General features: G+C 40.5%; 2 protein-coding genes across 6 annotated transcripts in view; one reads left to right on the forward strand and one right to left on the reverse strand.

Annotated features, from left to right (window-relative positions):
* Nucleotides 1–257: 257 nt before the first annotated feature.
* Nucleotides 258–13425, forward strand: part of LTO1 (LTO1 maturation factor of ABCE1) — a 25084-nt gene continuing 11916 nt past the window's right edge. For 4 of the 5 annotated variants that reach the window (XR_013774550.1, XM_079307987.1, XM_079307986.1 and 1 more), the window contains exons 1-4: nt 258–354; nt 1615–1720; nt 2557–2627; nt 3082–3199. Coding sequence is in view for 4 of the 5 variants with exons in the window: in XM_079307987.1 (XP_079164113.1) it covers nt 314–354; nt 1615–1720; nt 2557–2627; nt 3082–3199 (336 nt within the window). In the remaining variant the exon portion in view is untranslated. Of the gene's footprint in view, nt 355–1614; nt 1721–2556; nt 2628–3081; nt 3200–3557; nt 4971–13425 lie in introns of those variants that run through there. The other variant, XM_079307984.1, reaches the window with a different exon arrangement.
* The window catches only part of CCND1 (cyclin D1), an 18727-nt gene continuing 17713 nt past the window's right edge, over nt 12412–13425 (reverse strand). The window contains exon 6 of the mRNA XM_079307981.1: nt 12412–13425. This exon is cut by the window's right edge and continues 2522 nt beyond it. The gene's annotated coding sequence lies outside the window, so the exon portion shown is untranslated.

The following is a 13425-nucleotide window of genomic DNA, read 5'->3' on the forward strand; positions in this document are numbered from 1 at the left end:
AAAAGGTTCCTCACCCACAGGGTGATCGGGCACTGGACCAGGCTCCGCAGGGCATCAAAGCTGGCAGAGCTCAGGGAGCGTCTGAACAGCGTTTTGGGGCACAGGGTGGGATTTCTGGGACGCGGGGTACGATTTCTGGGACACGGACACTACGGACGCCACGGGCCGGGGTCTGTGGCGGCGCTCGGGCGCCCCCTAGTGGCTGCACGCCGCCATCGCGTGCGGGCGTAGCTTAGCACGAGGGGCGTGGTTCGTGCTCTCAGACCACGCCCCCTCCCGCGCGCCGTCCGCTCCCGGTGTGCCCCGCGCCGCCATGGCCGACCTGTTCGATGGGATCGTGATGGCCGAGCAGAGGTGAGCGGACAGCGGGAGCCTGGAGTGGCCCGAGAGGGACTCCTAGGCACCGCGGGGTTCCCCTGTGCCTGTGCTTCCCTGTGCTCACCTGTGTGAGCTGCCAGGCGAACGTTAGGGAAAGATGGGCGAGCGGTGATCGCGAGGAGGAGGGCGGGGAAAATTCGCCTCTGTGCGCGTTCTGAGAGTCCGAGCAGCGCGAAGCGGCCTGAGGCTGAGTCGGGGGAGGGTTAGGTTGGATATCAGGGAACGGTTCTTCAACCAGAGGGTGGTCGGGCGCTGGAACGGGCTGCCAAGGGAATTGTTCTCAGCACAGAGTGGGCCCGACCCCGTCAGGCTGCATTGATGGGCCGAGAGCAGCCGGGTGAGGGTCAGCAAGGCCAAGTACCGGCTCCACTCTTTTGTCATCGCTCCAGGATAGCGGGAGAGTTCCTGGAAGGCATCCCAGAGGGAAAGGACCTGGGGGTGCTGGCCGAGAGCGACTGAACGTGAGCCAGGTGTGCCCAGGTGGCCAAGAAGGACAATGGCAGCCTGGCCTACGTTAGCAATAGTGTGGCCAGCAGGAGCAGGAAAGTTTCCCTCCTCCTGTTCTGGGCACTGCTGAGGCCTCATCTTGAATCCTGGAGTCAGTTTTGGATCCTGCACTACATAAAAGACTTTGAGGTACTGGAGTGTGTCCAGAGAAGGGAATTGAGCAGGGGCAGGCTCTGGAGCACAAGTCTGATGAGAAGTGGCTGAGGAAGAATGTGGGGAGAAAATTTCTCAGCTTTGAGAAATGGAGGCTCAGGGAGGACCTTCCCTCTTTCTACAACTTCCTGACAGGAGCCCCCCATGTGGGATCAGACTTTTCTCCCTGGTAACAAGTGACAGGACAAAAGGAAGTGGCCTCAAGCTGCACTAGAGGAGGTTTAAGTCGGACATAAGGAGGAATTTCTTCATGAAAAGGTTGCCAGGCCTTGGAAGTGGCTGCCCAAGATGCTGCTGGAGTCACCATTTCTGGAGGTGAAAGAAACCTCCAAAGAACAGCTGAATGTAGCACTCAGGGCTCTGGTCTGGTTGACACAGTGGTGATCATTCAAAGGTTGGATTGGATGATCTTGGAGATCTTTCCCAACTAAAATGAGCCTGTGATTCTGGAATTGAAATCGATTTTATATGATATTTCTAAGCTTTGGAGGTGATGCACATTTCTGTTGCCTGGAGTCGCTCATGTGCAGTGTGAGCTTGACAGACACTAACAAAGCTGTGATTCTGCATTCCCAGGTTCCATGGGGAGGGGTACCAGGAGGGGCTTGCAGAGGGCAGCCATGCCGGGATGGCTGAGGGCAGGATGTGCGGAGCATTCCATGGAGCCAGGATCGGCTCAGAGGTAAACGGGGAAGCGTTTCAGCATTGGAATCCTCGTCACTAGAAAACGGCAGCTACACAGAAACTTTCAGGCAAAGCCTGATGCAGAGGCAGGCTGAGGCCTGCTGTGTCCTCCTCTGTGTCCAGGAGGTCCCATGAAAGTACTTTAAAGGTGCTGTTTCAAGCTGGAGAGTTCAGTAGATGCACTTGTGTTTTCTGAGCTTGTTATCTGTGTAGAGCTTTGGTAATCTTTTTTCCCCAAATTTTTGGCTGAAGGTTCCCCTCCCCCCTCCCATCTCCTGTGACTCAGCATAGGGAAAAACATGGAATCTTGAGACATAAAGTGGCAGTTCTGTGTGTCTTGTGCACTCTTTGTTAATTCTGATGCTGTGAGGATTTGTGGCACTGTTCCCCTTCTGCACATGGAGCCAGCTCTGTGTGCTGGCACACCATTCCTAGGATTTCAGGGGCTGGAGAGTGGTGGGGGATCACCTCAACTTGTCCCATATGTCCAGCTCCAGTTTGTCACAGTGCCAGGGTGAGAATGCCAAACAGCAGCCTCCAGAGCTGGGTGGTTTTGTACAAAATGGTCCTGGACAGACCATAAGAGGGAAGTACTCTAATCTCATACTGGGAAAGCTGCAGAGGGAGGCAGAATTAGAGACATCAAGTGAGAGGATAACGTGGGTAATCTTACACTTGTCAGCTTTTCCAGCTGGGAAACATGTTTGTGTATCCAGGGTTTAATTTCCTAAAGAGTGACATACAGTGTAGTGCTTTATTTTTGTTTGACTGTCTATGCTGTGTGTTTTTTGGGGTTTTTTCTTTGCCTCATGACACTCTTAAATTCACTTTTAGATTGGTTGCTATCTTGGATTTGCACTAACGTGGCACTGTCTGCTCCAGAAATGCACAGATGAAAAAAACAGGTGAGGTTAAAAAGGCTGAAAGTAATTTTGCTGTGACTTTTGTTCTTCTCATATAATTTTTTCTGCCTCATTTTGATTAATCTGTCTGTCAGAATTGCATTTTTGGTTGCATTTCTTTATTTTTTTCCACTCATTCTAATCAGTATTTTTGTTGATTCTTGAATATTTCTCAATTTTGGACTGGTAAGTTGAAATGGAAACCTTAAATCTGTCAGTTGTGCTTAATTCCTAATTTGGAATAATTCCTAGTTTAGATTATTTTTTAAATGTGTATGGAACACACCTGTCAGTGGGCTAGATGGGAGAAGTTGAATTAAAGAAGGATGAAGGGCTGGGTTTTGTGCTCTGGATTATTGTTATTATATATCAGGATAATTTTCATGCTGATTGATGGATTGAGAAAACTCATTTGTGAGGATCATTGGGTTTTGTCTTGATTTTATTTTTTTCCTAGCAAAAAGATAAAGGCTCTGGAGTCATTAATAGGGATGATTCAGAAATTTCCATATGAAGACCCCACTTATGATAAGCTGCAAGAAGATCTGGAAAGAATCAGAGGAAAATTTAAACAGGTTTGTTGGGTTAAGCTATTATTTTAGCACATAAAATAATTTTTTAAGGTATTTAGTTTCTAAAGCAACTCCAAAACATAGAATTTGTGTGGAGCATTTATTGTTCCCCTTGTGCAATCATAGCAAAATACTTGAAGTGAAATAAATTAAGTGAAAGTCCTTGATAGTTGAAAAATTCCCAACTAATAACAAATGAAAAATAAAAGAAAAAATATTCTTTAAAAATCAAGTTGGAAATAATCTTTGACAATTTGAATTACAAGTGGGACCAGAAGAGAAATGGAGCAATTGGGAGTTTTGTTGAACATTCTTCTTGGAGAACAGACCCTTTGAAACACTTCTGTGTATTCTGTTTTAGGTTTGTTCAATGCTAAATATTCAGTCTGATTTTAGAATTGGTACTGAGAGATCTTCATTAGCATTTTGAATGCAACAGATGAAGATAAACATGGAAGACCAAAGAAAGACAACATTAAAAGATCAGAACTGGGAAAGTGTTTATCTACTTTAATAAGGAAAGTATTTTTTTAACTGATTTTTAAAAAATCAATATAGTGAAGAGGTGTAAATGTTAAAGGGGAAAGGGAAAATCACTGGACTTGCAATGTTATTTAACATTTATTATCTCCAAGTTTTATTTAGGATATTACACACACTGGTGTGTAAATCTGTTAAATAGAAATATTTGTTTTCATTCTTTGCTAGTCTTTTACTGATAATTCCTCAAAGGGAAAACAAGCGTTTGCACAGTTTCCTTGTTTAAAGGATGCCTGTTACTTAAAAATCTGTGTATGCAGATCATTCCATTTATACAATGTGTAGATGCTGTGGGTGAAGGAAAATAAAATTAATTCCCTACAGACTTTGCAGCAGGAAACGTTTTTGTGGGCAGAGGGTAGAATGCAAAGGAGAAGGATGAAGACACCTGCTCAAAATATGGAATTTGCTCCTGGATTTTCGAATAGTTTTGCAGTCCGATGGGGGGAAGGGAGCAAACTCCACAAAAATCTAACCCCAGCAAGTTACCTGTTTAAATGGTGGGTGAAATAAACATGACTGCCAGAAAAGTTGTGATTCTCATTGACTGAATTTATTAGTACCTCTTACAGAGACCAGCTTTTTATGTGCCACACTTGAAAAGTGACCTCTTTAGTCTCATTCCAAATCAATGCATGCTGCCAGCTGTATGTATTTAACTGTGTTAGTTGAGAGAAATACCTCAAACAGGCTTTGGCTTGGGCTGCTGGATGTCTTTGCATTCCAGTTCTGTAAGGAATTCCAGAATTCCTTTATCAACTGTACCCTGTGCGTGTCTGCCTGCATGGCACAGTGCAGCCTCATGAAGACAGAGTTGAGGGTTTGGGTTTGTTTATTTGTCTTACATGTGAATTTTGATGCACAAAGGCAGTGTCAGAGCCATCTAGTGGATGTGTGGGATTGTAGGAGTCCACAAATATTTGTGTTGGTGAAGTTATTAAAACAGGTGGTACAGAACGTACACGCTCACGATAATCCTAATTATGTGGAGAATTTCTGATCACTCCAGGTTGGAGAGATCCAGCTTATATTTGTTTCATAGAAGTGTATGATATGTGAGTGACAAGCCAAGATGCTGCTCCCAGAGATTGTATCAAACACAATTATTTTTGTTCAGCTCAGGAGAGAAAGGGTCTTTCGCAGTCAGGTGGTGACTTATTTTGAAAATTGGTTTGGTGGCTAATTTTCTTGCATTGCTTTAGTTTTATTTTTAATAAAATAATATTACAATAAATTATTATATAAATGTGTATATACTGAACTGTAAGTATTGTATCAACCAGCATTTCCAGCTGAGATGCACCAAGTTTAGGGTTATCTATTAGGTCTTTAATATTTTAATTGGGTCTTTAATTAAGTTTCATTTATGTGTACACACTGATGGAGTCTCTTGTTCCATGAGTCTGTATTTTTCTGAATATCTGCTGTTTCACACCTTGTGTGAGCCCAGTTCCGTTGGATGTGCAATTTTGTGCTTTCTTTAGTGCCAATGGCAGTGAGTTGTGGGGTTTGTGTAATGTTCAGGGCTGTGGTAGTGGAACGTTCCCAGCATTCTGTAGAGGTGTTTTTATGCCTGATTTACAGCTGGGTTTCTGGGTATGCCTGATTTAAAGCCCAGGTTACATCAGGAATATTCATTTGTCTTTGTCTTAGGGTCATAAAGATACAGAAAAATATGCAACCTTGTACATTATTATATTGCTTATTAATAAAGCAGGACATAGAGATTGTGGCTTGCTGCTGATTGTCCAAGTTTGAAACTTTGCAGAGGTAAGACTTAAGTATACATCTCTGTACTCATTTACCACCCCTACTTACAGCTCAGTAGTTAGGGAGGAATGCTTGAAACATTTCACTCACCAATTTCTGACATGCCTAGACTTCATTCTAGCTTGTTTTGTTTCTTCATGATCATCTCTCAGCTGAGCCTGTGGAATATGGAATTGTATTAAAAGGTGGATACACAGCTCATTACGTCTTGGCTGCTGCAGTTGCTGCAATCTGGAGGAGTTGTAATTTTCCTTTCTGCAATGTGTGATGAGTACAATAAATAGTGAATTTTGAGGCAAAATTGGAGTGAGGTAAACTTTGAATACCATTTGGTTAAGTTCCCAAGCACAATTCTTGTTCTGTCTTCATTAAGTAACTTCTATTTCTTGTCAGCTGTACTAAAGGTGATCAATTCCAGCTTTGAATCAATATCTGAAATAGACAGACATAGGTGAAATAAATCCAAAAAATAAAAAAATAATCTGGATGTGCAATTGTCTGCTTCAAAACCAACCATGTAGAGGTACTCTGCCTCATTGGAATCCTGGTCTGTTTTTCTGAAACAAGGTTGTGATAATTTCTACATGAGGTTAAATTTGGATTTGAATTTTCCAGCAGATCAGTTTCAACGTTTATATAGGTTTTGGTTTTTGAAGAGATGCAAGAGAGTTTGAGCCTGCCCTGTATTTGAGTACTTATTTACACTATGGCTGGAAATACAACTTCCTGCATTGGAATAAAGGGAGATCCATCTGTCAAAAGTCTGCCTGCACCCTAATATCCCACAGTGCTCTAGAGTACGAACTTAATATTTCTGGTAATGTTCTAATTCTTTCTGTTCTTGGTGCCTTTTGAATTTTTTTTTGAGTTGTCCTTTGCAGCTCCTTACAACCAGGGTTTCTGATCTAACTGCAGCCTAAAACTTCAGCTTTCATATTTTGGCAAGTAACCATGAAGATTCTCATTTTACAATCTGCCAGTGTTGTTTTTTTAATGGGTAAAGTTGTGACAGTACACATTCCCACAAAAGTGGATGTATCAGCAGGAGAAGTGGGGATTTGGGAGGTGTGAGGAGTTCAGCAGGTTCGCAGTTGCAAGTTGTGGTGTCTGGGACTGATTGCTCCAACTGGAGCAATGCACGGCTGAAACACTTCAGTGTGTCCCAGAGTTTGGAATTGCAAGACCAGCCTAGACTGGGGTGATAATAAAAATTCAGTGTCCTGTTTTGAAAGCTTGCACAGTCCATTTGTAGCTAAGCTGAGTATCTCTTTGACACTACATTGTAAATGTTCCTACCTTAATCACTGGAGTGTTTATTCCGTAAGTGTGGTAATTACTTTTTTTTAGCATTTTTCGTGCTAGAATTCTTTAGTACTACTTATCAAATGCTGCATTAGTGTGTGAAAGGAGACACAGTCACTAAGCTCATCTGAAACATGGGAGACTTTTTAAATCCATGGAATATATGAAAGGTGAAAAAACCACATTATTTCACTTGATTCAAAAGCAGCTTGCTGTACAATGTTTTAAATTATTTTATCCTATTCTATAACCATAATTGAGCACTAGAGCAGCATTCTGTGTATCTGATTTTGGGAAGATTTCTGAATAGGAATAAGAAATGGCATATAACTTCTGTCTTGGAAAAATTAGAAAGCTGTGTTCTAGTTGTGCAGAATTTGTTTGGGTAGCATCTGAAATAGTGGCCTCTTGTCTGGAAGAATTTAACTGATACTTGTTCCTAGTAAAACCATGGTGTTTTAATTTAGCAATATGTTCAGCAAAAAGGAGGTTGATTATTCAGTCCCTGCATCCTGACTGTGCATCAGAATCAACTCAGCATTTGTCACTGTTTTCCATTTCTGATTTTTAGCCTCTTATTTTGCTGCTTTATCTCAACACTTTTTAACTTTCTTCATCTTCAGGATTCTGGGGAATAATCAACACTATGTGGAAATCTTTCTTGACAGTAGGAACTGTGAGTCAGCAACCCTTTAATTTTTTTAGTTGCAGCCATTGTTCCAGCAGCAAGCTTTGCTGCTATTGTCCACTGTTTGTCCAGCTCACGTTTACTGGACTGTGGGAACGGATTAGGGTTTCATGGCTTTTTTTTTTATTCTTGCATAAACTCTTGATCAAAGACATTCCTTAGATGACAAAGCACTGTATACTGTGTCACACAGCCCTGACCAGACTGCACGAACAGTAGTTTAAAAACACATGCCTACATTGTTCTCTAAACTGGCCTGGTTTTTTTTTTTGTTTTTTTGGTTTTTTTTGCAATATATATGCAGACATTGAATTTTTGAGACCCTGTTTACACACACATACAGAAGCTACTATTAATAAGCACTTGACAGTTTCTTAAATACAAGTGAAAAAGCAAATTACTCTGAGACTAAGAACAGATAGAACAGAATGTCATTTCTAAGCAGAGCTAGGAGTTATATCTGCAGTGTATTTCCTTCCTGAGGAGACGTTGATTGTGGGGCAGGTAGTCAAATACATTAAAACCTAAACCCACATGGATTATGGCATCATTTGATATGTCATAGCCAAAACACCTGATTAGGGTAGTAAATGATTGGATCAAAATTTGGGAGTTCATTAACCTGCCTCACCATAAGTACATTGTTAAAATCACATTTGAGAACCTGGCTCATAGTTTTATGACTTGGTCTTCTTTTAAGTTCTCTTACATAGTAGTAGGAGGACAAATTTCAGAAAATTCCAGTAGATCATTATTTCTCAGACTAATGAGGGAGAAACAAATGGTGTTAGAGAAAAGCATGGAGATGCTTTTTCAAGGAGCCTTGCCTTGTGATTTGCCTGAAATACTCCTTCAACAGAAACACAGGGGAAAGAGATTCCTGAAGACACATTGAGCAAGCAGGTTTACAGAGGGATTTATAAACATGGGAGGGCTGAATTTGTGTGGTTGGAAAGCTGTTTGTGGATGAGAGAAACAATGTTCCACCAACATATTTGCATTGTTTGACTCTGCAGCACTGTTGAGCACTGTCATGCAGAAGTGAAGGCAGATGAAACTTCTTTCACTGACATTAGAAAATCATATCCATAAGGGCAGAGTTCTTCTGATCCAGCTTTGCAGTCCAAGGGTCTCTCTGGAAAGAGATACCTGAAAAATATGTGGCTGATGGATGTGTTGTCTAAAAGGAATAAAATGGGCAGAGTGAGTGACTGAAATGGCTACAGAAATAGTGAGTCAAATTCACAAAATAAATGTATTACACTTAGAAGAAATCATATTTACTTATGAGTAAATAATTTATGATGCCTTCTGGAAATTTATCAGCATACATTGGCTGAAGCTTTGCTCTACATATTTAATATAGCCAAATGTAAAAAAAAACTTTGTTCTTTGGGTGTTCAGGGAGGAAAGAAAGCTGCCCAAAAGTAATACCCCGTATTTGAACAATCTGGAGTGATACAATCTAATAAAGGGGAGAAATGAAACATCAAAAAGCTCAATTGCCCATTGCAGACGGTTTGCCATCAGAGCGACGGTTCAAGACACCAGGTCACTGCCTCAGGCTGGCTCAGGGCTGTTGTCGTAATGCCCTGCTGGTGCTTCCATGGACCTTGTGTGAGGATCTGCCCCTCTCAGCCCAGCTCCCTGGAGACTGCTGCTAATGTTACAGATCGCATCCCAGACAACAAGTGGTGGCTGGTATAGGAGACCAGGCATCTGTGGAATATAACTTGTGAGGGAATTAAGCCAAATGTCACAGGGCTGCTGCTAGGTGGGATGGATGAAACAAAATCACTCAGCAACATAGAATCTAAAATTTATTTACTCAGCAGGGAAGACTGAGTGGGTAGCTATTTCCATTTTGTAAAACACATGCCACAAGTAGGACTCAGAGCTCTAGACCTCTGTTCCCTATAGGGATCCAGAGAAGGATTTCTTCTTTGGCCAGTCCAAATGTCAGGTCCTGGCTTGGAGCTTGACCCCTTTGTGTCACAGTTCCTCCTTTGGTACAGCGTTCCTGGTGCTGATAGAGATCTGTACCTGGAGCTCTCTCCACCCCTGAGGGATTGTCCTCTTAGCCAGGTCTTGTTTCATGGATCTGTCAGCACAGGCACTCCCAGACCATTCTCTTTTTCCACACCTGGTGTGGAGGAGGCTCCTCTCACCCTTTTCTTCTGTAGTCAAAGTCCTGCCCCCACAGAATAAAGATGCTGCCCATGTGCCTTATTTGCCATGGATATGGCATCTTTTTGCCAATAATTCCTCCTTCATGTGAGAGCCCCCAGGAAAACGATGCCTGTGAATACTTGGTGAATTCCTTGAAATATGAGATGTTTTATTACCTGGTCTTCACACAGGCAGAAAAGAGGACAGGTCTAGGTAGGGCTCTGCAGGTGCAAGGAACTATATCTGTTTACACTTTTAAATTATTAAAGAAGCAAAAGGGTAACTTTTGCCTTCCTCCTACATTTGGTCCTGCTTGGCCATAAGGAACAAAATCAGAAGTCTGGCAAATGTCACATTATAGGTGCAATCCTTTTCTCATCACTTGATTGGAATATGATGGGGAACTCAGTCAGAAGCCACATGGGAATCTATGATGGCCATGCCAATGCAATTACTACAAGCAGTTATATTTCTGGGATCATAAAAATACCTTGTTTTTCTGAAGAGATACATTTCTCATAAAATGACAGGAATTCATTAAAATGGCATAATTTATAGCTTTACTGCCATTGTCCCATTGTAGGAATTTCAGAGTATGTAGCCCGTGTGCATGGGTCATCCCTGTGACTTAAAAACTAGAGCTCCCACCTTCTCTTTCCCCTCTATCTTCTGGAGTTTTCTATCACTTAAAATGCCAGCTGTGCTTGAATGCAAGTGGATTATGAGTTTTTTCATTTGCTAGTTCTTGTTTTTGCTTTAATAAAGAGCATTTGAATTTAAGTGTTCATTAAAGGTACAAGGTTGTGAAATGGCCTGAATTCAGCAATGGAACTGGGGACATTTTTGGGAGCTCTGTTGGAGGTTTTTTTTCATACATGTCTCAATTTGATTAAAAAAACCCAGTAGTTTTCCCTTTAATAAGCTACAGCACAGCCTAGCTGAACATGCATATTTTTTACAGCCTATAATAAATTGTTTTTCTTGCTACATTCTTGTCTTTCTGCCCTTTGTAATGTGAGTAGTACTGGCATACACTCAACGTTCAAGTTTAGGAGTTTGCATTTAGAGATTATGTTCAGAAGGAAAATGTAAATAATAGAGCTGACTATGTGGGCTTAAACCTACTTAAGTCACAACACATAGTCAGCTTAATAGCATTTATTGAAAAAAATAGGAATAGCAAAACCTAATTAACACATTCAACCAAACACAGGTTTATATTTCTCACTGAATCACTGTAGTGTTTTTATCAGTACAAGCTTCTTGTCAGTCAAGATCGCCTAAATGTGTCTTCACTTGGTTTTCAAACGCTTAAGATCAGAGGGATGAGCCATCAGCCATACAAAAGTAAGCTATTTGTTCTCTTTGGGAGAGTTTTGGGTTTTTCTAATATGCTGGCATATGTTTTTGAAGCCCCTATGAGTTTAGTTCAGGTCATCTTTCAGTGTTCTGTACGTCCCAGTGTAACTCACTGTACAGAGGAACTGCCCATTTCAAATGGAACAAACCAGACTCCGTTTGCACTGGTTTTACTTCACCCACCTGATCTGGGATTTTACAGCAGGCCACACAGGCTTCAGGTTTCTGGCTGAAATGACTGGGAAACCACCGAGCTCACAGAAGCTCATCTGGGGTTCTTCTGATGCAGATGGTTTCCCGTCTAGTGATAACTGCCCTGAAAGAAGCTTATTCTGCATTAGACAACGATTAACACGTTAGAAGTTAGCTCTGGAGTTTCATTTTCACTAGACAACGATTAACATGTTAGAAGTTAGCTCTGGAGTTTCATTTTTCATTTCCTGTGCTGCACTTGCTGCACAGAATGAGTTGTAACATGAAGTTTAGTCAATGGGAAACTCCGAAGGCAGATATTGAATTGTGACAGGGAGGACAAGCACTTGGCCTTTCACACAGATTTTTTTAAGGCAGAAATAATTTCATAGAATAAGTAATCAAATACATAGGTTATAAGCTTGACCATCTCCACTGAAAATAAGATGTTTCTGCTGTATTCAGCCCTGAAAATAATGATAATAATAATTGATAATGTGCATTCCCCATTTTCAGATATATTTTGGAATGTGTATTGGAGCACAAGTTACAATTTTTTTCTCATTTTACTTTGTAATAATATCTAATTCCTGTATTCCTGTCCTAGGTCCAGTTCTTTTTTTAACATATTTTTAGCATGTAAATATATTTTAACATTTTAAAGGTTTAATATTTTATATTAGTATTTTTCAGGTTTATTCTTTATTATCTTAGCTATAAAAGCTTTGTCTGAGGAGAAGGCACAGAAGAAGAAGGCAGCTTAACCATATGGCTTTTAAAAACCAACTGTCTTCTGCTAAGGTCTCCTAGGACACAAAACATTCCACTGATGAGAAAATACCAGCAAGCATTCTGTGCCACCCAACACCTGCTTTGTTTTACCCTTTATTCACATGAACCACCAAAGAGCATTTTACTCTGATTAATTTCCTTTAATGTTAAAAAATAAAGTCTTCAAGCAGGAAAAAAATATTTTGCTTCTTTAAAAAGACACATTGGTGTGATAGGCAGGCAGTTCCCTACCCATGGCACAAAACACCCACGGTTTCCTAAAATAACAACAATCAGCTATTAAAATGTGGAGAGTCAAACTTAGAAAATGTCATCTGCTTTACTAGTGTGCACTAGGGTGTTACAACCATTCAGCATTTTCAAGGCAATTTAAAAAAAAAAGTACATTAAAAGATGACAACAGTTGAGTTTTATCAATTTTATTTCTAGACTTTAGATTTTTTTGCTGGAAACTTGTCTGTTACAGGTCTGGTGGTGAAAATGTGCATTTCAGACCAGTGATGCCAGTAACTACAATATAAAAATGTACAAATCTGAATTGCTTTTGCTTACTACAGATTGTTATAATAATGTGACAAATAAAGCATCTCTGTTGGCACGTGAACCCACTTATCTGGATTTGGCCTTTTTCAGCACATACAGTATTTTAAAGAAATTTGCAGTACACACTGCCACTCAGTGTAACACAAAATAAAACCAACAAGCACTAAACTCAATAATTGTGTTTGGTTCAGAGACACAGAGATGCCACGAACAGAAGTGTTTTATGAGGTAAGCAGTAAGAAATGTTCCTGAAATTTGGACAAAATGTATCCAGTCCTTTTGGGTCCTGCGACTGCTAGTAGCATTGCAGTGCTTATTCATGCACTATGTAGGATCTTAACTGCATTTGCCTCAAAATGAGTTCTAATTCCGTTTTGGTTTAGCAGCATACAGGCAACAGCTAGATTATTCTTCAGCATACAACTCTGTTAGCTGGCTTATTTATGAGATTTACAGGCTTTTTTAAAATTAGCATTATGCTATAATTAAAAATAAAAAAACCCCAACAAAACAAACAAAAACCCCTAGTATATCATAACAGATTAAACACACAAAATACTTAAGAGTTCCAGAAGATAACCTATCATACCAAATGATGTGTCCCAGCAGAGGGAGAACCACATCAGGTGGCACACAAGAGTTATATTATAATGCACCTTTCTTCTATCAATGTGGCTAATAACACAGCTTAAAACTACTATGATAATAAACCCCAGATCAGACAAAGAATCCAGCTTTATATGATGCATAACAAAAAAAAGAACAAAAAAAACCCCAAAAAAACAAACAAAACCCAACCCCCAAAACAAAAAAAAAAAAAAAAAAAAAAAAAAAACAAAAAACAACCAACCTTTGACATTACTTGATCTTCTGA

This window comes from Erithacus rubecula (genome assembly GCF_903797595.1).
Source record: "Erithacus rubecula genome assembly, chromosome: 6".
Lineage (NCBI taxonomy): Eukaryota > Metazoa > Chordata > Aves > Passeriformes > Muscicapidae > Erithacus > Erithacus rubecula.